General features: G+C 43.0%; 2 protein-coding genes across 2 annotated transcripts; both read left to right on the top strand.

The window, feature by feature from the left end:
- Positions 1 to 2511: 2511 nt before the first annotated feature.
- LOC118085376 (vitelline membrane outer layer protein 1-like) lies at positions 2512 to 5661 on the top strand. Its single transcript, XM_035115967.2, has 3 exons — positions 2512 to 2682; positions 4133 to 4230; positions 5370 to 5661. The coding sequence occupies exons 1-3, from the start codon at positions 2512 to 2514 to the stop codon at positions 5659 to 5661; spliced, it is 561 nt and encodes a 186-aa protein (XP_034971858.2).
- A 10884-nt stretch (positions 5662 to 16545) lies between these two features.
- LOC132592038 (vitelline membrane outer layer protein 1-like) lies at positions 16546 to 21613 on the top strand. Its single transcript, XM_060274005.1, has 3 exons — positions 16546 to 16716; positions 17832 to 17929; positions 21316 to 21613. The coding sequence occupies exons 1-3, from the start codon at positions 16546 to 16548 to the stop codon at positions 21611 to 21613; spliced, it is 567 nt and encodes a 188-aa protein (XP_060129988.1).
- The last annotated feature ends 329 nt before the right edge of the window (positions 21614 to 21942 follow it).

A 21942-nucleotide genomic window follows, 5' to 3' on the forward strand; every position in this document is an offset into this window, starting at 1 on the left:
TGGGATGTGCCCTTAAGTGACTTCCATTCAAAGAAAAGTAGTGGGCAATGTTGCTTTCATTCGTTGAAGTGGTGCTTGCTGAATTTCCACACCTACCCTGTTTCTCATATTTTAAGACATACCCATAAAATAAGCCATAGCAGGATTTTTAAGCATTCAAGGAATATAAGCCATACCCCGAAAATAAGACATAGTGATAGGCGCAGCAGCAATGCCGGCTGCGGCAGGAGGAGGAGGAAAAAATAAGACATCCCTTGAAAATAAGCCATAGTGTGTTTTTTTGAGGAAAAAATACATATAAGACATGTCTTATAATATGAGAAACACGGTAAAGGCGCAAAGTGTGGTATATCTTGGCCCATTTTTATGGCTAGTAGGGATAGTCATTTCTGCATCAGGATAGGAAGCGCTTGCCTCATGCCACCATCTCCCCACTCCCCTTAAACATTTTTAAAGACTTTGCAGCTCAACATTGGCCTTTCTTCCTCATGATTGTTTGTATCATCCAACAGGTCTTTGCAGGTCTCTAATAAACCTCACAGTGTGAGGCATCCTGTAAAAGTCTGAAGGGTAGAATCATAGAGGTGGAAGAGACCACAAGGGCCATCCAGTCCAACCCCCTGCCAAGCAAGAAACACCATCAAAGCATTCCTGACAGATGGCTGTCAAGCCTCCGCTTAAAGACCTCCAAAGAAGGAGACTCCACCACACTCCTTGGCAGCACATTCCACTGTCGAACAGCTCTTACTGTCAGGAAGTTCTTCATAATGTTTAGGTGGAATCTTCTTTCTTGTAGCTTGAGTCCATTGCTCCGTGTCCGCTTCTCTGGAGCAGCAGAAAAGAACCTTTCACCCTCTTCTATATGACATCCTTTAATATATTTGAACATGGCCATCATATCAGCCCTTAACTTTCTCTTCTCCAGGCTAAACATACCCAGCTCCCTAAGCTGTTCCTCATAAGGCATTGTTTCCAGGCCTTTGACCATTTTGGTTGCCCTCCTCTGGACACGTTCCAGCTTGTCAGTATCCTTCTTGAACTGAGGTCCCCAGAACTGGACACAGTATTCCAGGTGAGGTCTGACCAGAGCGGAATACAGTGGTACTATTACTTCCATTGATCTAGATGCTATACTCCTATTGATGCAGCCCAGAATTGCACTGGCTTTTTTAGCTGCTGCATCACACCGTTGACTCATGTCAAGTTTGTGGTCTACCAAGACTCCTAGATCCTTTTCACATGTACTGCTCTCATGCCAGGTGTCTCCCATCCTGTATTTGTGCCTTTCATATATATTTTTTTGCGCAAGTGTAGTACTTTACATTTCTCCCTGTTAAAATTCATCTAATTTACTTTGGCCCAGTTTTCTAATCTGTTAAGGTCATTTTGACGTGTGATCCTGTTCTCTGGGGTATTAGCCACCCCTCCCAATTTGGTGTCATCTGCAGCTGAGGGTGAAATTCTGCAGTTCTGGTATTCTGTGGACATATCTACATCACAAAGTTATATCAGATTTCTGATTTTTTGGCCTTGAAATGATGTCCTCACCCTTCTGCCAGGTCTCTCCACTCCCTCTGGGAAATGGCTTCTGCTTGTGCAGGAACTTTGTAGAAGCCACTGGTAAGAGAGGTGAGGAAAGCACAGGACCAGGAAAACTTCACTGCCCTCTCCATCTGCTCTGTTCCGTGATGGATCAGTGGAGCATGGGAGTTGCATTGCTTAGGACAGAGAGTTGCTACATTTCCTTGTCCTGAACCCTTTAAATTCCCTGTTCACAGTCATGTCTCTTCACTCACTAAAACAGAATTGGAGGGAGTTTGCATAGGAGAGACATTTTAGCAAGGGCAAAGGGTGGGTAAGAAATGCACATTTTATTAGTTTTTTCAATAATATTTTTATTAGTTTTCATTTACAATCCAATAATAGCCTCATTATAACAATACCATTTTATAATACAATTATTAATATCAATCCTTCAAATATCGAATTATATAATTTAGATAAAGTAGCCTCCCATGTGCTAGAATTGATGGCTTGATTATTTGCTTTATTTCTGAATTCCAAAATCTTATTAATTTTCATTGCATTCCAGTCATAATAATAATAATTCCCTTATACAACAACTGCAATATTAATAATTTCTATTCTCTTCTTGTTGACACATTAAATGATTTATAAAAGTACAAGTGAGGAACTCAAACTGTAAGATATTATATTATTTTATTATTATCTTTCTGTTTGGGGTGGGACAAATGTTTTGTCAGGGTGGGTAGTAGTGGGTTGTAGCATAACTGTTTCTTGTTTTGTTTCTACTTTTATTATTTTGTTAAGTTATTGTATAGTTTGTATTTGCTTTTAAATGGGAATGGGTCAGGGCTGCCTGGGGGAAACACAAGATTCAGGAAGATTTTGAGCAGAGGAGAGAGAACCACAATTTCTGGGGAATAAATTCTCAATGCTGTTATTCTTCCATTCAGTTTTTGCAGCTCGATCTGGTGCAGTCCACCTTCCATGGATCTCTCTACCAGTGCTGTGGTCTTCCTGTTCCTCACCTACCATCTCTGTGAGGCAGGTGGTCGAAGCTATAATTCAATCCTCCTGGTGCCCAATGGCGGGGAGTGGGGAAAATGGGGGAAAATTGAATACTGTCCTTCAGGATATGCATACGGATTCTCATTGAAGGTAAAGGCTTATCTATATCTTCTTTTTGATACCCTGATCCCAAGGAGTAGTATAATATAATATAATATAATATAATATAATATAATATAATATAATATAATAGTATAGTATAGTATAGTATAGTATAGTATAGTATAGTATAGTATAATTAATATAATACAATATAATATAATATATATATTACAAGTTGCTTCCCATCTTTCTTTCTGAATGCATTGCATGTATGTTGCTGCCTGCAAGGTTCTTTGAAGTGTTGTCTATCCACAATGGAGAGGCTTAGAGCGAATTGGATTTTACATAAAAGAAAATTACCATGAATCTGGATGGTCTAGAGGAAAAAAGGGACAAGGATACAGACAAGTTTGGAGTGCAATTAGCTGGCAATATTGTGGTCAGGTTTATCTCCCAGAAAGGTGAGCGCCCAATTGGCAAATGCAGACTAAACTGTTAGTGTGAAAGCAATCTTGGTCAGTTCTGGTGCTTTCTAGGAGGGTTGCCATACATCCAGATTTTCCCTGACATGTCCAGGATTTCAACAACTTTCCCCAAAAAAAAGCTCAACAAGTTTTTGTGTCCGGGTTTCACTTCTTGAAATAATATGGCAACCCTAACTTCACAAACGGAAGAGTCCAAGTTACAGGTAGGTAGCCGTGTTGGTCTGGATCGAAGTAAAATAAAAAAATTCCTTCAGTAGCACCTTAAAGACCAACTAAGTTTTTATTTTGGTATGAGCTTTCGTGTGCATGCACACTTCTTCAGTGAAATGGAAGTTTCCAGGCACTTATGTAGAGAAGGGGTGGGGAGGGGTGGGGATGGGGAGGGGGGATCACTCAGAAGGGTGGTGGAAATGGGTGATTGACTGACTGATAGCTGTTGATGACCGGAAACGACTGCAAATGGTTTTGTATGAAAAAGCAAGGGTTGAGATGGCTGAAGATCGCTTATCATGTATAATGAGATAAGAATCCGATATCTCTGTTCAAACCAGGTCCCTCCATGGTTTTGAGCTTGGTGATAAGTTGCAATTCAGCAACTTCTCTTTCCAGTCTATTTCTGAAATTCTTTTGTAGTAAGACAGCTACTTTGAGATCTTGTATAGAATGTCCTGGGAGATTGAAGTGTTCTCCTACTGGTTTTTCTGTCTTCTGGTTCCTGATGTCAGATTTATGTCCATTTATCCTTTGGCGTAGGGTTTGGCCTGTTTGTCCAATATAGAGAGCTGAAGGGTCCAAGTTCGGTTAACTACAATAACAACCCCCCTTTTGTATCATACATAATATCTTTTTTCTGTTTTGTTTTCTACATGGGTACTATTTCCTGTTTCTTCGGTTTTGTGTCTGGTCTTACTCTGTACACTTGTAATTTTTTTATTTTTTAATAAAGAATATAAAACAGAGTCCCAGCTTGCAAAAACAGCTTTATTGCAGTCTCTTTCTCTCTTTTCCACCAGGTACAGGGAAAACAAGGTGGTACTACTGATGATACTTCCCTCAATGGCATCCGTCTCCATTGCAGTAAAGGTGAAGTTGTACAATCTACCGTCGGACCGTGAGCATCTTCTAAACTTTTCTCTTTTTTGGTTGGAAAGTGATGGTGTGAGGGGCTAGCTGAAATCTATTATGCTTCAGCACCAGGGCAGGATAATGTCAGGTCAGGGTCTATCAGCCTCATTCTCTGCTCTCGGAGCCTAAGGATACCAACTCTAGGTTGCCTTCTGAATTTTAGAGGGACCAAAGCCCCACATAACAAAGAGGAAAGAGACTGCAACAACCAAGTACAAAGGTCAGGAAAAGCAGAGTTTCTTCCTGAGGACCACACATCCCAAGGAAAGAGAGAGCAAGAGGAAACCACCATCTATCCTGAGAGTGGGGAACCTCAAGTCCAGGGGTCAAATGTGGTCCCCTAACTTCTCTGTCTGGTCCTCATGAATATCTGTGACTTTTAGGGGTCAGGACCTCAGGCAGGAAGGAGAGGCAGGCTGAGCAAAAAAGCTGTATGAAAAGGCCAAGACCTACCTAACCAGTGGCTGTGCCTTCCTGAGAGAAAGTTGAAGCTCTCCTTCCTGCTGGGGGCACTGGCTTAAAAAATCAATGCCTCCACTCAACAGCTGTTTAGCAGAGACCTTGATCCTGTGGGGTGCAGATGCTGCTTTGCCAGTGGCTTTCTTGCAGGAAAGTCACTACCACTTAAGTGAGTGGATCCCATTCTGGGTTGGTGCTGGTCACTCAACTTCATGAAGGAGTAGCAACACCCCACAGAATCAGGTCGTTCTGCTTAATATCTGTTAGGCAGGGGAGTAAATCCTGCATAGCACTGATGCACCCTGACCTTAAACAAACCCCATTCTTAACAGAATATTAGGGTTTAAAATCCCTTTAAAGATTATTTAGCTCCATCCCTAGATTGTTTCAGGGGCAGATTGGGAGGGTGTGGTGTGGGTGACCCCTGGGTGACACAGGGCAAATCCACCTAATCCAGGGGTCACAACACACAGCCCTTCTTAGAAGATGAGGTTTGGGAGACATACTATACCTGATGAGGTCTACAAAAGACGCCTTTAAAAAATCTAAGGAGGCAACTGCCCTCTTGACTTTCGTGTGGAGAGCAATTCATTCTGATTTGGATCATATTTCCAGAGGAGGCAGACCTTACCACGTTGTCTCTTTTCTTTTCTTTTCTTCTTGCAGGTTGGGAGAGTGGACAAAGATTCAGGATTGCCCCAAGGACTACCTGGTTTCCTTCGCTCTGAGAGTGGAAGCCAATCAAAAGATTGGTGATGATACGGCAGCCAACAACATCCAGTTCAACTGTGGAGATGGGACTGGACTGGAGGGCAAGGGACTGGACTTCGGTACTTACGGCCCGTGGAGCAAGCGCTGCACCGCTGGTTCCATCTGCGGGATCCAAACAAAGGTGGAGATAGGTTCAAGTAATGATGAAACAGCACTTAATGATGTCAGGTTCTTCTGCTGTGACTGAATCACCTGGGCTTCATCCTGCTACAACACAGCTGCCTGTGTTCTAATGGTTTGTTGGCATGAAACTTAACCAACAATAAATCTTAACAAAAGAGTTGTGTGTACCTTTTGGAGCTTTGTCCCTTCCTGATCTCGATTCCTTAGGCCTGCATGAATTGGTTTTGGATAGGAGGCCAATGCAATGTTAAAGAGGGTACCATCCTAGAGCCGTAGTGTGATATCTTTAGTTCATTGAACTAACCAGGCCCCCCAGCCTCTCAATTTGTCCCATGAGGTTTCTTTGGACAAATCACACCCACTTGCCAATCACCAGCCATCTCAGGCACAGAGATCTCTCATGACTGATCTAAGCACCATGCGGTGAGATTTGAGGATTTGAAGGAATCTTAGCACCAAGCATAGCAGCCAACTCCGAGGGGCCGTGGTCCTTTGCCTCCCCCATAAACTATTTGAGGGGGTCATGCCTCCACCCCCCAAGTTGATGGGCATTGCCATTTGAATGGTGTGCATCATGTGATCAATTATGTGGGGCAGAGCTTACCTGCCTCCCCCCATATTGTATTCAAGTCGGCACCCCTGGCACCAAGCGCCACCAAGAGCCCAAAGTGCAAGCAGAGTCTTATCCCGAATTTTAGCACTCTGCCCAACAGTGCTAAGCTCAGAGATACTTGTAAGCCTCGGGCTGCTATTTGAGAGTAGAAGGCAACATGTGCACATATTCCTACTCCAGACAAATTTATTGAAAGATATAATGAAGTTCATTTATGAATCACCGGAATACCAAATCTTGTAACAATATAGACTATGTATGTTATTTTCTCTTACAGAATTCCTTTTGAGTATTTCTCTCATACACAAGTACAGGAGAGACATCTTTCTATAATACTTTCGTGGACTGCCTGTTCTGTTCTTTCACCAATGAAAATGAAATGAAATAAAATTAAGAATAGGTGTGTCCCTTCTTATCAGCTGTGAGAGGAGCAGGAAGAGGAGATACAGGCAGCATGTATGTCAGAGTGTGTGTGAGCAAACAAACAAGGGGTGGCAAGGTGAAACATTCACCTCTTGTGGTCATGGCAGACAGAAGTGGGTTAGGAGGAGCTGCTTCTCATAGTGCTCAGCCCTAGGAAGATGCAGAGGTCACCTGGCTAAGAGGAGGGAAAGGCCTCAGAATGCAGCAAGCCGGAAGTTTGCACAACTGCTTACTAAAATGAAATGAAGAGGTGGGGGAAGAGATGTTGCCAAAAGAGAACCGGGGCCTAGGAGGCCCTCTAAGAAACATAGGAGTGCTCCCTAAAATGCACTAATGGCTGGTTGTAATTACTTTGTGCTGCTCTGGGCAAACACATTTAATCAATAAAATAGAAATCTCAGTAGAAGCAGCCCCCCATCATTAAAAAGCATAGAATCATAGAATCATAGAGTTGGAAGAGACCACGAGGGCCATCCAGTCCAACCCCCTGCCAAGCAGGAAACACCATCAAAGCATTCTTGACATATTGCTGTCAAGCCTCTGCTTAAAGACCTCCAAAGAAGGAGACTCCACCACACTCCTTGGTAGCAAATTCCACTGCCGAACAGCTCTTTCTGTCAGGAAGTTCTTCCTAATGTTTAGGTGGAATCTTCTTTCTTGAAGTTTGAATCCATTGCTCCGTGTCCGCTTCTCTGGAGCAGCAGAAAACAATCTTTCTCCCTCCTCCATATGACATCCTTTCATAGATTTGAACATGGCTATCATATCACCCCTTAACCTTCTCTTCTCCAGGCTAAACATACCCAGTTCCCTAAGCCGTTCCTCATAAGGCATCGTTTCCAGGCCTTTGACCATTTTGGTTGCCCTCCTCTGGACACGTTCCAGCTTGTCAGTATCCTTCTTGAACTGTGGTGCCCAGAACTCGGCACAGTACTCCAGGTGAGGTCTGACCAGAGCAGAATACAGTGGTACTATTACTTCTCTAGATCTAGATGCTATACTCCTATTGATGCAGCCCAGAATTGCTTTGGCTTTTTTAGCTGCTGCATCACACTGCTGTGTCGGAGAACCAGCCGACTCTTAGGTGCGAGGAAATCATGAGACGAGAGTCAAGAGTTTCAGATTGAGAGCATGAGCAGAGTGCGCTGACTGCCTCTCAGCCTCAGCTCCTTTATTAAGGATCCTTTCCTCGTAAAAAACATTAACCTTTTAACCTATACATGACTCATGCAAACAAGGAAGATGTGTAAACCGACAGGCTGGCGCCAGTGGTCCTGTGGTAAATCACTTGATTGATTACCCCCCAATAAACCTGTGCCTTACACAGAGAACTCCATTTGTACATTCCCACAGAGTATTTCCTGTGTACATTCCCACAGAGTATTTCCTGTGTACATTCCCACATCACCTCTTTCTTTTTATTTTTAAGCAACAGGGTTAATCAACTCATCGGAAGCCTCGATAGGGAGTCGCTGATACCTCGCAACGAAGGCTCCACGTGAAATTCCACGTGAAATTCCAGTGGAGGGGCGTGCAGCCTGAAACCAGGTCATGCATTGACCAAAGAGGGAGGGTAAACATTGAATGCAGCAACATAACATAACCAAGCCACAGGCTAATCCTATAAGCGTCAAAAGTGTTTTCCTGATCCAGGCACCGTTAGGCAACCAAGACAGCAGCCATTCCCATGGATCAAAACCCACGGCAGGTTGCAAGGGCCGTGCAGCCACCAAGTTCTCCATTTCTTGTATAATATGAGTAATGTCAGGACCATTATCTTGCACATACATGCAACAATGACTATGTATTAAGGCACATACGCCTCTTTTCGAGGCTAAAATCACATCCTGTAATTCTGTATTGATCAATTTCATGCCTTTAACTGTGTCGTTGAACAAAGCCTCTGTCCAGTTAGCTAAGTGATGCAAATCTCTATAATTCATTTTGCTACTCCTAATAATGGCAAAATACTACAAGCTATCTGAGTATCAATATATTGTGTTATAGGGGCATTGACTTCGTGTTTATTGCGCAAGCGGGTGTGAGGAAGAGCATCTAACTTATACACCAGTGGTATCACTACCCCTAGAGTGCAAGTCCCTGAAAAAGCAGAGGGAATCTCTTTCTATTCTTTCTTACCACACAAAAGCCACAGATTTGATTGTAACACGCATGTGGATCTCCAACTCTTCTTCATCCAATCAAACCATGAATGAAAATCACGGCATGTAGCCTGTTGGTAATATGTCATGTATCTGGTAACATTATTAATTGTTACCTTGGGCCTGCCGCTTTGGGTAGTGACGTTAAGAAAACAAGAGCTACCATTAACATATAAGTCCAATTACAATAAGGATAAGGACCTAAAAATCTGCTACTATCGTGATTAAAACGAAAACATCGTGGAGCTACTTCTAATAATGATAATATAACAGGGGGTGAACTAATACGATTATCTCTCATATTATTACTAATTCTAAAAGAATCATTAATAGGAATACCATGCAGTAATATACCCAAATGGTGTGACTGCGGGGGAATATGTAAGCAAATCCAACAATCAGAATAGTTAAGCAATTTCGCAAACTGAGAAATATCCTGTACATAGGTATTATTATTCCATATGGAATGATAAGAGTCAGGTCTTTGATACTTCTGTAAAATGGCAGCACGCCTAGAGCGATTATGGCTTGCAGATCGAATAAATGGAAGGTGATCTTAACGGAGTGCAGCCATATTTAGAACACGATGCCGCCAGGTGCAATGATGTTTCAGACCGGGTGACAGGTGCTGTCCTCCAGAAAGAGTGTAGAAAGGTCTGCCTCCTCCCTTTGCGGCATCTGCGACTGAATGGGCTGAAGAAGAAGCTGTAGATGATTGCCAGGGTCGTACACAGCGTGCTGGCACCCACAGAGGGTCCCCATCGATGGCATACCCACGTCCCCAGGTAATCAGCGGTACAGGGCCACGCCATGCTGGATCCGGAAGTTTCCTGAAAGACACAAGGGGACGAGGCAGCTCCTCCTCTTTTCTAAAATGTAATTCTGCTGGAGGAAGCTGCTTATAATGTGGATATAAAAGATTAAAAAGCACTTGATGCACAATATAAGATATTTCAGCAATAGGAGCGTTCTTTCCACTTAGTTGTGGAAAAAGCAGAGATTTAAAAGTTGAATACGCTCGCTCAACAATTGCTTGTCCTGTAGAATTAAAAGGAATACCATGAGTTAATTTCACATTCCACAATTTACAGAAATCAGAAAATCGCTTAGAAATATACGCAGGGCCATTATCCGTTTTGATGCTGCTAGGCTTTCCCATGACTGAAAAACAGCGCAGAGTGTGCTGTATTACGTGCCTGGCTGTCTCCCCTTTTAAGGGCGTCGCCCAGTTGAAGCCCGAAGACGTGTCCACCGTGAGGTGCAGTCTTGAAAAAAGAGGCTAACAACGGGGTGAGAGTGACATCCATTTGCCAAATTGAGAGAGGGGCAATCCCTCTGGGATTGACAGCATCAAAAGGAAACATGGTAGGGGCTTTAGAACAAGAAAAACATTGCGAGATAATGTCTCGTGCCTGAGAAATTGGCATTTGAAAAGACTTGGCTAGAACCTTGGCAGATTGATGAAAGGTGGCATGGCTCAGCAGAGGGTCAGAAAACAAAGAAAAGACCTGCTCTTGCTTCAAAGCGAGAGACAATTGCAACAAAATCATCATCCAGAGTAGGGTAATGTATGCCACTGACAAGAATGTTAGAAATCTGGAGACATACTGAATACAAACAATCAGGTTAAACTTCACATTCAGAAACAGATCAAATGCCAAAATCACCACAGCCAATTCAGAACGCTGAGCGGATTTCTGCTCCGTAGTAAATCTTGTTTTCCAGGCCCCCTCCTCCCTCCACACAACCACCCCCCTCGTCTTTGTCCCATCTGTGAAGAGGGTGAGAGCAAAGGGGATAGGGGAGGGGGAGCACAGGGAACGGAGGGAATAGGAGACAGAGGAAAGAAAAATCAATGCCACAGCACATTGTCTTCCCTTGATAACAACGTCCATAACAGCTGCTGGAGAAGTATAGACATTTCGCAGTGGTGCATGGGGCAGGTGTAGCCATTCAACAAGACAAACGCGAGACTGAAAAAATTCTGCAGGCCTGTAGAGAACAGCTGTGGGCAGCAATTTTGTGGCAAAAACAGCCAATGACAATAGTCCTGTGGAATCCAGGCGATCCACCATAGATTTTTGCAAATGGTGATAAATCGTTGCCAGGGCTGATTCGTTGCCAGGCATATCCTGGGTTACCGGTGTGATGTCTGCCGATTGCTTGTGTCCTTTCAGGGCATTGTACAAAGGTGATAGTACACACATTGGTAAGTCTATGTATGATTTTGCCCAATTCGAATGTCCTAACAGCAGTTGTAAATCCACCAGCCAGAGTACAGCTGGAAAATGCAGCTGTGGTATCAGGGGGGGGTGCTGCTTGTTGCGTATCCTTGTGTTCCAGGTATGTGATAGGCAGGGTGCGTTGAATTTTTTCCGGGGCGATTTTAAGCCCTGCAGAGGTGAGATCCTCTGTCAGCTGGTGCACCCATGTTTCAGGAATGTCTTTAGCGGCAAGCAATTTTGCTGTGTGGGATTCAGAGCCGATTGATTGACAGGCTTTTAACATGTCGGCTATTGCCACATTAGGTGTAGCTACCAGCGGGCGCAAAGCTTGTTTACAGTCATCATTGGCATTATCAAAGGCTAATTGTCTGATGATTACTTCTTGCGCTGCTGTATCTTGAACCTGGCGTCTAAGGGTATTGTACAGTCTATCTATGAAAGCGCCATAAGGTTCAGTGGGTCCTTGCTGCACGCTCCCCCATTGCCCCCCTTTTTCTAACTTCACAGGAGGGACAGACATCAAAGCCTCCTGGGCAGCTGAATTTGTGGCGTCCCAGTACTGAGGATCCAGAGCCAATTGCTGCGCAGTTGTTAAAAAATTCCCAGCTCCTGTGAGACCATCCAGGACGTCTGCAGGAGTTAACAGGACAGGGGGAGGTGCGCCTGCTACCAGAGCTGCAAAGGCATTGGCATGTGCTGCCAGTGTAGCATTATTCAAATTTGTTTGGATATCATGGACCCAGCGTTGACAAGCCCAGGTCCAACTTTGCATAAAAACCATCATTTGATTTGGTTTGAGCACTGTTCTAGCCAGTAATTTAATATCCTCTGGCAATAATTGCTGTTGAAAAATAGTGCCAAAGAGACCAAGAGTATACGGGGAATGCAATCCATTGTCTCTTACTGACTGATACAATTCTTTGATGTATCGGAGTTCAAATTGCTCGTGCCGTGGTGCCCCGCCCCCGGGTACAATCACAGGATAAGCAGCTGACATTTCAGTAGAATCAAAAGCCAGCACAGGAGCTGCTGCTTTAAGAGATTCCTGGAGCTTTGTAGTATTCCCCCCCTCCTGCTTCACAGTGGGCCTGGTACTTTGAAATGCAGGCAAAACCTGAGAGACATAAGCTGGAGGGGGTGGGGTGGCAGACAAAGAGAGTTGCTGTTTTCCTGGCGGAGTTAAATTAGGTGGGTCCGGACCAGGGGGCATGGGGGCAGGCAATGCTGGATAAACAGAAGGCTTCAGTGGGGGAGGCGTGCATGCGGGCGGTGCAGAGGGGAGGCTTGAAGCAGCTGCCAGAAAGATATTCTTTGGCGTCACTAGTGCCAAGCATGCTCTTATTTTTCCCCACGTAATTAAGACACGTACTCCAATGCTGGGATGAGCATGAAAATGTTCACCAAGTTTGTCCCAAAAATCTAATTCCCAAGTTCCATCCTCCGGAAACCATGGACAGTGCTCATTAGCAGTATGAATAAAAGCAATAAGATCGTCTTCTGAGGCATGCTGATTGTTAGAAGTCAGCAGGTATTTTAAGTCTTTAAGAAAACGTTTCTGTGGCACAGAAAGCGAAGTGCCCATTGTAAATGCAGGAAGAGAAAGATAAGCAATAGCTGGGAGCCAACTCACCGGGGATCCTAAGATGAGGTAGACGTCTGAACCCTTGCCGGGCGGGTGAGTAGCTGATGCAGGACCACGACGTGCGTCCTTTCAACAATGGCGTAGAACTTTTTAGCCTCACACGGGGCACCACTTGTCGGAGAACCAGCCGACTCTTAGGTGCGAGGAAATCATGAGACGAGAGTCAAGAGTTTCAGATTGAGAGCATGAGCAGAGTGCGCTGACTGCCTCTCAGCCTCAGCTCCTTTATTAAGGATCCTTTCCTCGTAAAAAACATTAACCTTTTAACCTATACATGACTCATGCAAACAAGGAAGATGTGTAAACCGACAGGCTGGCGCCAGTGGTCCTGTGGTAAATCACTTGATTGATTACCCCCCAATAAACCTGTGCCTTACACAGAGAACTCCATTTGTACATTCCCACAGAGTATTTCCTGTGTACATTCCCACAGAGTATTTCCTGTGTACATTCCCACACTGCTGACTCATGTCAAGTCTGTGGTCTACCAAAACTCCTAGGTCCTTTTCACATGTACTGCTCTCAAGCCAGGTGTCACCCATCCTGTATTTGTGCCTTTCATTTTATTTGCCCAAGTGTAGTACCTTACATTTCTCCTTGTTCAAATTCATCATGTTTGCTTTGGCCCACTTATCTAATCTGTTAAGGTCATTTTGAAGTGTGATCCTGTCCTCAGGGGTGTTAGCCACCCCTCCCAATTTGGTGTCGTCTGCAAACTTGCTCAGGATGCCCTCAAGCCCATCATCCAAGTCATTGATAAAGATGTTGAATAAGACTGGGCCCAAGACAGCAACTGTTTCAATAGTGAAGCATAAGACAATATAAAGTTGAATATCCAACATCACTAAAAAAATATACAGCCCTGTATAACCCTGAGGATTCAAAGGTTCAAACATCGGACAATAATGACCACAAAGTTGGCACCAGGGGAGCCTTTCCAGGGGAGGCATTTCAGAACCAGGCTGACACCATCTATGAGACCCTCTATCCAGGAGCACTGGAAGAGAGCCTCTGATGATGATATTGGGGTCCAGGTAAGTACACCTGGGAGGAGGTGATCCTTGAGGTAAGCTGCTCCCAGGCCATTTAAGGACTTTAATCGTCAAGAGCAGTTCCTTTGAACGGGAACCAGACATGACTGGGAGCCAGAGTAGACAATAAATCACTAGTGCAATATTGTGAAATTGTCCACAAGCCCTTTAAGAGTCTTGATACCCCATGTGGAACTTTCTGTGGTCTTTTCAAAGTTACCCCACCTATAACTCACTGCAGTTAGTCTAACAGGAAGATCATGGATAATGGACACAAGACTACCTCCAGCCCGGTAAGGTTATAATGTATCAGATTAAGCTGATAAAAATTCATTTGCCTGGATGATTCATTTAAGCAAACAATGGGTGAAATGGACAGTTCAGCAATTTGTTTCAGTGCTTACCTTCAAGCAGCAGTTAGTTTCAGCAGTTAGCTTTGGTAGTTGGATTTTCCAGTTTTGCATGTTCAGACCCAGAGACTTCGCAGCTAAATAAATTGACACTTGACTCAAATTTCAGTTCGGTTTTTGGCAGAATTTAGGCCATGACTTTATCGATTACAGAAAGTGAGTGGTTGCATAGGCTCTGGTTCGACTAGCTCACTGCACTCTTGCAGGCAGCGCTGACCCGGGTCCCCAGCATAGGTCAACCAAGGTGAACACCCAGATAGGTGAAAAGCCAGGAACAGACTATGTTCGCCACCCAGATGTCCCCCTGGACTCAGGCACGGGCACAACCCACTCTCAGGGGTTGACCAAACCATTTGAGTCCCTGGATTCCTTTAACGGAATACCTTTCACATGGGGATGGCGAGAGCGTTCTCCCATCCCTATCACCTGAACCAGTGCCTATCCACCACACGAGCACCGGCCGGCGCTTGCCGCCAACCACTCACACCTGTAACTAATCCCTTAACCCCGCTGACACAGAGGTCAGCCTCAAATCATTCCCAATCACACTCACACCTTCATTAGCAAAAATATGTAGAAGATAAAGAAATAATAGAGTGTATTCTTTTTAGAAACAGCAGTGTGAAATTCATCTAGTCCCACCCCATGCAATGCATGATGTAGGGCTCAAACCCATGACCTTGAGATTAAAAGTCTCATGCTCTCCTCTACGCCAGGCATGTACAACATGTCAATCATGAGCCCCCAGTTGACCCCGGGGTTGTTTCTGGTCAATCAGCTCTTACTGTCAGGAAGTTCTTCCTAATGTTTAGGTGGAATTTTCTTTCTTGTAGTTTGAATCCATTGCTCCGTGTCCGCCTCTCTGGAGCAGCAGAAAACAATATTTCTCCCTCCTCCATATGACATCCTTTCATATATTTGAACATGGCTATCATATCACCCCTTAACCTTCTCTTCTCCAGGCTAAACATACCCAGCTCCCTAAGCCGTTCCTCATAAGGCAATGTTTCCAGGCCTTTGACCATTTTGGTTGCCCTCTTCTGGACACGTTCCAGCTTAGCAGTATCAGTATTTTTTTTTGCCCAAGTGTAGTACTTTACATTTCTCCCTGTTAAAATTCATCTTGTTTGCTTTGGCCCAGTTGTCTAATCAGTTAAGGTCATTCTGAAGTGTGATCCTGTCCTCTGGGGTGTTAGCCACCCCTCCCAATTTGGTGTCATCTGCAGCTGAGGGTGAAATTCTGCAGTTCTGGTATTCTGTGGACATATCTACACCACAAAGTTATATCAGATTTCTACCAAGTGAACTGTCAGGCTGAGGACCCGCATGTGGCTCCAGAGTGACAGTTTGCCCAACCCTGTTCTAAAGCAAGATGTACGGTCCTGGTCTTTGGCCTTGAAAGGATGTCCTCACCCTTCTGCTAGGTCTCTCCACTCCCCCTGGGAAATGGCTTCTGCTTGTGCAGGAACTTTGTAGAAGCCACTGGTAATAGAGGTGAGGAAAGCACAGGACCAGGAAGACTTCATAGCCTTCTCCATCTGCTCTGCTCTGTGATGGATCAGTGGAGCATGGGAGTTGCGTTGCTCAGGACAGAGAGTTCCTACATTTCCTTGTCCTGAACCCTTTAAATTCCCTGTTCACAGTCATGTCTCTTCACTCAGTTTATGGACTCTCTCCTTCTGCCTGCAGGGTTGCAAGTCTATGAAACAGAATTGGAGGGAGTTTGCATAGGAGAGACATTTTAGCAAGGGCAAAGGGTAGGTAAGAAATGCACATTTTAGTTAGTTTTTTCAATAATATTTTTATTAGTTTTCATTTACAATCCAATAATAGCCTCATTATAACAATACCATTTTATAATACAATTATTAATACCAATCCTTCAAATGTCGAATTATATAATTTAGGTAAAGTAGCCTCCCACGTGCTAGAATTGATGGCTTGTTTATTTGCTTTATTTCTGAATTCCAAAATCTTATTAATTTTCATTGCATTCCAGTCATAATAATAATAATTCCCTTATACAACAACTGCAATATTAATAATTTCTATTCTCTTCTTGTTGACACATTAAATGATTTATAAAAGTACAAGTGAGGAACTCAAACTGTAAGATATTATATTATTTTATTACTGTATTATCTTTCTGTTTGGGGTGGGACAAATGTTTAGTCAGGGTGGGTAGTAGTGGGCTGTAGCATAACTGTTTCTTGTTTTGTTTCTACTTTTATTATTTTGTTAAGTTATTGTATAGTTTGTATTTGCTTTTTAAGGGGAAAGGGTCAGGGCTGCCTGGGAGGGGTTTCCCTCTAGGGGGAAACACAAGATTCAGGAAGATTTTGAGCAGAGGACAGAGAACCACAATTTCTGGGGAATAAATTGTCAAGGCTGCTATTCTTCCATTCAGTTTTTTGCAGCTCGATCTGGTGCAGTCCACCTTCCATGGATCTCTCTACCAGTGCTGTGGTCTTCCTGTACCTCACCTACCGCCTCTGTGAGGCAGGAGATAGGAAGTATAATTCAGTCCTCACGGTGCCCAATGGCGGGAAGTGGGGAGAATGGGGAAAAATTGAATTCTGTCCTTCAGGATATGCATCAGGATTCCTAGTGAAGGTAAAGGCTTCTCTATATCTTCTTTTTGATACCCTGATCCCAAGGAATAGTCTCTCTCTCTCTCTCTCTCTCTCTCTCTCTCTCTCTCTCTCTCTATATATATATATATATATAGTTGATTGCCATCTTTCTTTCTGAACCAGTTCCTGTATATTGCTGCCTGCAAGGTGCTTTGAAGTGTTGACTGCCATGCTTAAAGATTTAATAGCTCTAAAAAGTCTCCATGCCACTTTGTCTATCCACACTGGAGAGGCTTAGAGTGAATTGGATTTTACATAAAAGAAAATTACCATGAATCTGGATGGACTGGCGGAAAAAAGGGACAAGGATACAGACATGTTTGGAGTGCAATGAGCTGGCAATATTGTGGTCAGGTTTATCTCCCTGAAAGGTGAGCGCCCTATTGGCAAATACAGACTAAACTGTTAGTGTGGAAGCAACCTTGATAAGTGCTTTCTAGGAGGCTTGCCATACATCCAGATTTTGGGTGACATGTCCAGGATTTCAACAACTTTCCCCCAAAAGCTCAACAACATTTTCGTGTCCAGATTTCACTTCTTGAAATAATATGGCAACCCTAACTTCATAAACTGGAGGAAACCTGCTGTTGAATATGAAGACATGAGAGAGGGTGCCTTAGCCAGTCATTATCAAGATCAATTTTTTCTTATTAAATTTGCTTACTTCGGGCCATTGGACTGGTTGCACCACAAAGCTACTGTCTTTTGATGCAGCTGGAAATGTAAACCTTAATCCATAACCAGTAATACTTGTACACAAGTAGGGGCCTGTAATTATGAACAGATAACTGCTAATTCAGGTTGCAAGCTAGTAGTTTGGAAAATTCAGACTGCAGACGCAGTCTGAATGTGAGTGTTGTCAGAGTCCTGGTTCAGTTAACTACAATAACAACCCCCCTTTTGTAACATAAAACAATATCTTTTTTCTGTTTTGTTTTCTACATGGGTACTATTTCTTGTTTCTTCGGCTTTGTGTCTGGTCTTACTCTGTACACTTGTAATTTTGTACTTCTTATTTTTCAATAAAGAATATAAAACAGAGTCCCAGCTTGCAAAAACAGCTTTATTGCAGTCTCTTTCTCTGTTTTCCACCAGTATGCTGTACCACAAGGTTTTGATGGTGATGACACCGGCCTCAATGGCATCCGTCTCCTTTGTAGTAGTGGTGAAGTTATACAATCTAGCGTCGGAATGTAAGCATCTTCTTGATTTTTCTCTTTGTTGCTTGGAAAGTGATGGTGTGAGGGGCTGGCTGAAATCTATTATGCTTCAGCACCAGGGCAGGAATATGTCAGGGTCTATCAGCCTCATTCTCAGTTCTCGGAGTCTAAAGATACCAACTCTAGGTTGCCTTCTGAATTTTAGAGGGACCCAAGCCCCACATAACAAAGAGGAAAGAGACTGCAACAACCGAGTACAAAGGTCAGGAAAAGCAGAGTTTCTTCCTGAGGACCACACATCCCAAGGAAAGAGAGAGCAAGAGGAAACCATCATCTATCCTGAGAGTGGGGAACCTCAAGTCCAGGGGTCAAATGTGGTCCCCTAACTTCTCTGTCTGGTCCTCATGAATATCTGTGACTGTTAGGGGTCAGGACCTCAGGCAGGAAGGAGAGGCAGGCTGAGCAAAAAAGCTGTATGAAAAGGCCAAGACCTACCTTTACCAGTGGCTGTGCATTCCTGAGAGAAAGTAGGCACAATACTGAAGCTCTCCTACCTGCCAGAGGAACTGGCCTAAAAGATCAATGCCTCCACTCAACAGCTGTTTAGCAGAGACCTTGATCCTGTGGGGTGCAGGTGCTGCTTTGCCAGTGGCTTTCTTGCAGGAGAGTCACTACCACTTACAGAGCTGGTTACATCATAGACAATTAAATGAACAGTTTAAGGAAGACAGTAAGAAAGGTTTTAGTTATACAGTTTCAAACTTTCAAAAAGAGATAGTCAAGAGTGATACGAAATTACTTTAAAAAAATTTATAATCTCCTACTTTATGGGGAAACGTTAGATGAAGTATGTTTCCGAGCACATTTCAAAGTGTTGGTGCTGACCTTTAAAGCCCTAAACGGCCTTGGTCCAGTATACCTGAAGGAGCATCTCCACCTCCATCGCTCTGCCCGGACACTGAGGTCCAGTGCCGAGGGCCTTCTGATGGTTCCCTCGCTGCCAGAAGTCAAGTTACAGGGAACCAGGCAGAGGGCTTTTTGGTAAGTGGCACCCACCCTCCCACCAGATGTCAAAGAGAAAAACAACTACCAAACTTTTAGAAGACATCTGCTGCCAAGGAGTGTGTTGGAGTCTCCTTCTTTGAAGGTCTTTAAGCAGAGGCTTGACAGCCATCTGTCAGGAATGCTTTGATGGTGTTTCCTGCTGGGCAGGGGGTTGGACTGGTCTCTTCCAACTCTATGATTCTATGATTAATCTTTTTGGATGCAGAGAAGGTCTTTGATAACATATCCTGGGAATTTATTAATGGATATTGGACAATTGTGTATAAGAGGAATTATAGCGATATATTCTAATCGAAAAGCAAAATTAATAGTAAATAATGTAGTAACAGAAAATATTGAGATTACGAAAGGTACAAGACAGGGATGTCCATTGTCACCATTGTTATCCATCTCGGTTCTGGAAGTCTTCCTAAAGACCAGACACCCCCAAACTGCGGCCCTCCAGATGTTCTGGCCTACAACTCCCATGATCCCTAGCTAACAGGACCAGTGGTCAGGGATGATGGGAATTGTAGTCCAAACATCTGGAGCGCCGGAGTTTGGGGATGCCTGCTAAGGACTATAAGGGAAAATGAGAAAATAAAAGGAATTTCAGTGGGCAGAAAAGAGTATAAAGCCTTTGCAGACGACTTGGTATTGACAGTGGAAGACCCATTATGCAGTATTAATGAGGTATTAGAAGAAATTGAACAATTCGGACAAGTTGCAGGTTTTAAATTAAACAAAAAGAAAACTAAAATGTTGGCTAAAAATGTGAAACAAGATTTGGTGGATAGGTTGCAACAACAGACTGGTATAGAAATAGTCAAAAAAGTAAAGTATTTCGGAATTTGGTTAACGTCAAAGAATAGAGATTTATTTCAGAACAATAATACACAGGTGTGGAATGGAATAAAGAGAGATCTGGAAGTATGGGGAAGGATGAAACTATCCCTATGGGGTAGGATATCGGCTATTAAAATGAATGAGCTACCAAAAATGTTATTTTTATTTCAATCAATTCCAATAATCAAGGGGGCAGCGATATTTAAGGAATGGCAAAAAATGATTTCAAGATTTATCTGGTAGGGGAAGAAACCAAGAATTCAATTTAAATTATTAACAGATATTAAAGAAAAAGGGGGCTTTGCCTTGCCAGACTTGAAAATATACTATGAAGCATCATGCATTTGTTAGTTAAAGGAATGGATATTGTTAAAAAATACAGATTTGTTGGACTTAGAAGGTTTTGATAATAGGTTTGGTTGGCACGGATATTTATGGTATAATAAAACAAAGGTTCATAAAGGATTTGGCAACCATACATTCTGAAGATCTCTATTCGAAGTTTGGGATAGGTATAAAAGCCTATTAGAAGGTAAAACACCTTGGTAGTTATTACCCTTGGAAGTTATGAGTGTGAAAAAGATAAATATGAGTGAAAAATGGGTTACATGTGAAAAACTGATAAAAGAGGAAGGAAAAAAATGGAAAATGAAATTGTATGAAGACGTTAAGGAGTACGTAAATGATTGGTTGCACTATCACCAAGTCACTGAAATGTTCAAAGAGAATTTAAAAGAATTGGATTTGATCATAATAAATTAAAATTTGAAATTGAAATACTTAGTAATAGTTGTAAAATATTGTCCAAAATGTATAAAATGCTGTTGGAATGGCACTTGAAAGATGAAGAAGTAAATTTGGTCATGATACATTGGGCCAAAGATTTTGGATATAATATACTGTTAGAGGATTGGGAGAAATTGTGAAAAGGAGTAAAATTTACTGCTTGTAATGTTTGAAAATGATGTATAGTATATAACACCAGTGAAATTAGCCAAAATGTATAAAACAGGTAATAAATGTTGGAAATGTAAGGAAAAAGAAGGAACGTTTTGTCATATGTGGTGGGAATGTAAGAAAGTGAAAAACTTCTGGAAAATGATATATAATGAGATGAAAAAGATGTTAAGATATACATTCATTAAAAAAAACCCCAGCTTTTCTACTTGGTATTGTAGGAGAGGATATTAGAAGACAAGATTTAAAAAAACTGTTTTTGTATGTGAAACAAGAAGAATTACCGAAGATAGAAGAATGGCAGACGAAGTTAATGGACTACACAAAATTGGACAAGATGACAGGGAGAATTCAAAACCGGCGGGACCAATTGGTTATTGTTTATTAAAAGTAATAGTGAATTAGGGGACACAAGGATAAGTTAGGAGGATTGTAAATCTTTAGACGGTTTGATGGAAGTACAAAAAAAAATATCGTACTGTATAAGATATGAATGAATGTTAAAGGATGTCTCCAATTTCGAATTTCCAGAGAGGCAGACATTACCATATTGTCTTTTTGATTTTTTGCAGTTGGGGAGGGTGGGGAGAGGTTAGGAAATGCCCCCGCAAGGCCTACCTGGTTGCCTTCTCTCTGAGAGTGGAACCCGACAAAGGGAAACTACGTGATGATACAGCAGCCAGCAACATCGACTTCAACTGTGGAGATGGGACTAGACTGGAGGGCGACGGATTTGATATCGGTGAATACGGCCCGTGGAGCAAGCGCTGCCCCGCTGGTGCCATCTGCGGGATCCAAACAAAGGTGGAGGGTTTAGTTGCAGGTGATAACACAGGACTTAATGATGTCAAGTTCTTCTGCTGCGACTGAATCACCTGGGCTTCATCCTGCTACAACACAGCTGCCTGTGTTCCAATGGTTTGTTGGCATGAAACTTAACCAACAATAAATCTTAACAAAAGAGTTGTGTGTACCTTTTGGAGCTTTGTCCCTTCCTGATCTCAATTCTTTAATCCTGCATGAATTGGTTTTGGATAGGAGGCCAATGCAATGTCAAAGAGGGTACCATCCTAGAGCCGTAGTGTGATATCTTTAGTTCATTGATCTAACCAGGCCCACCCGTCTCTCAATTTGTCCCATGAGGTTGCTTTGAACAAACCACACCCACTTGCGAATCACCAGCCATCTCAGGCACAGAG

The sequence above is a fragment of the Zootoca vivipara genome, chromosome 4, assembly GCF_963506605.1.
Source record: "Zootoca vivipara chromosome 4, rZooViv1.1, whole genome shotgun sequence".
NCBI classification, from domain to species: Eukaryota; Metazoa; Chordata; class Lepidosauria; order Squamata; family Lacertidae; genus Zootoca; species Zootoca vivipara.

What these genes read in the sequence shown, in the direction of transcription:
- LOC132592038 (XM_060274005.1), top strand. Translation starts at nt 16,546, where the DNA reads ATGGATCTCTCTACCAGTGCTGTGGTCTTCCTGTACCTCACCTACCGC. An exon ending in CATCAGGATTCCTAGTGAAG is followed by an intron (nt 16,717 to 17,831) that starts GTAAAGGCTTCT and finishes GTTTTCCACCAG; the next exon opens with TATGCTGTACCACAAGGTTT. An exon ending in ATACAATCTAGCGTCGGAAT is followed by an intron (nt 17,930 to 21,315) that starts GTAAGCATCTTC and finishes GATTTTTTGCAG; the next exon opens with TTGGGGAGGGTGGGGAGAGG.
- LOC118085376 (XM_035115967.2), top strand. Translation starts at nt 2,512, where the DNA reads ATGGATCTCTCTACCAGTGCTGTGGTCTTCCTGTTCCTCACCTACCAT. An exon ending in CATACGGATTCTCATTGAAG is followed by an intron (nt 2,683 to 4,132) that starts GTAAAGGCTTAT and finishes CTTTTCCACCAG; the next exon opens with GTACAGGGAAAACAAGGTGG. An exon ending in GTACAATCTACCGTCGGACC is followed by an intron (nt 4,231 to 5,369) that starts GTGAGCATCTTC and finishes TTCTTCTTGCAG; the next exon opens with GTTGGGAGAGTGGACAAAGA.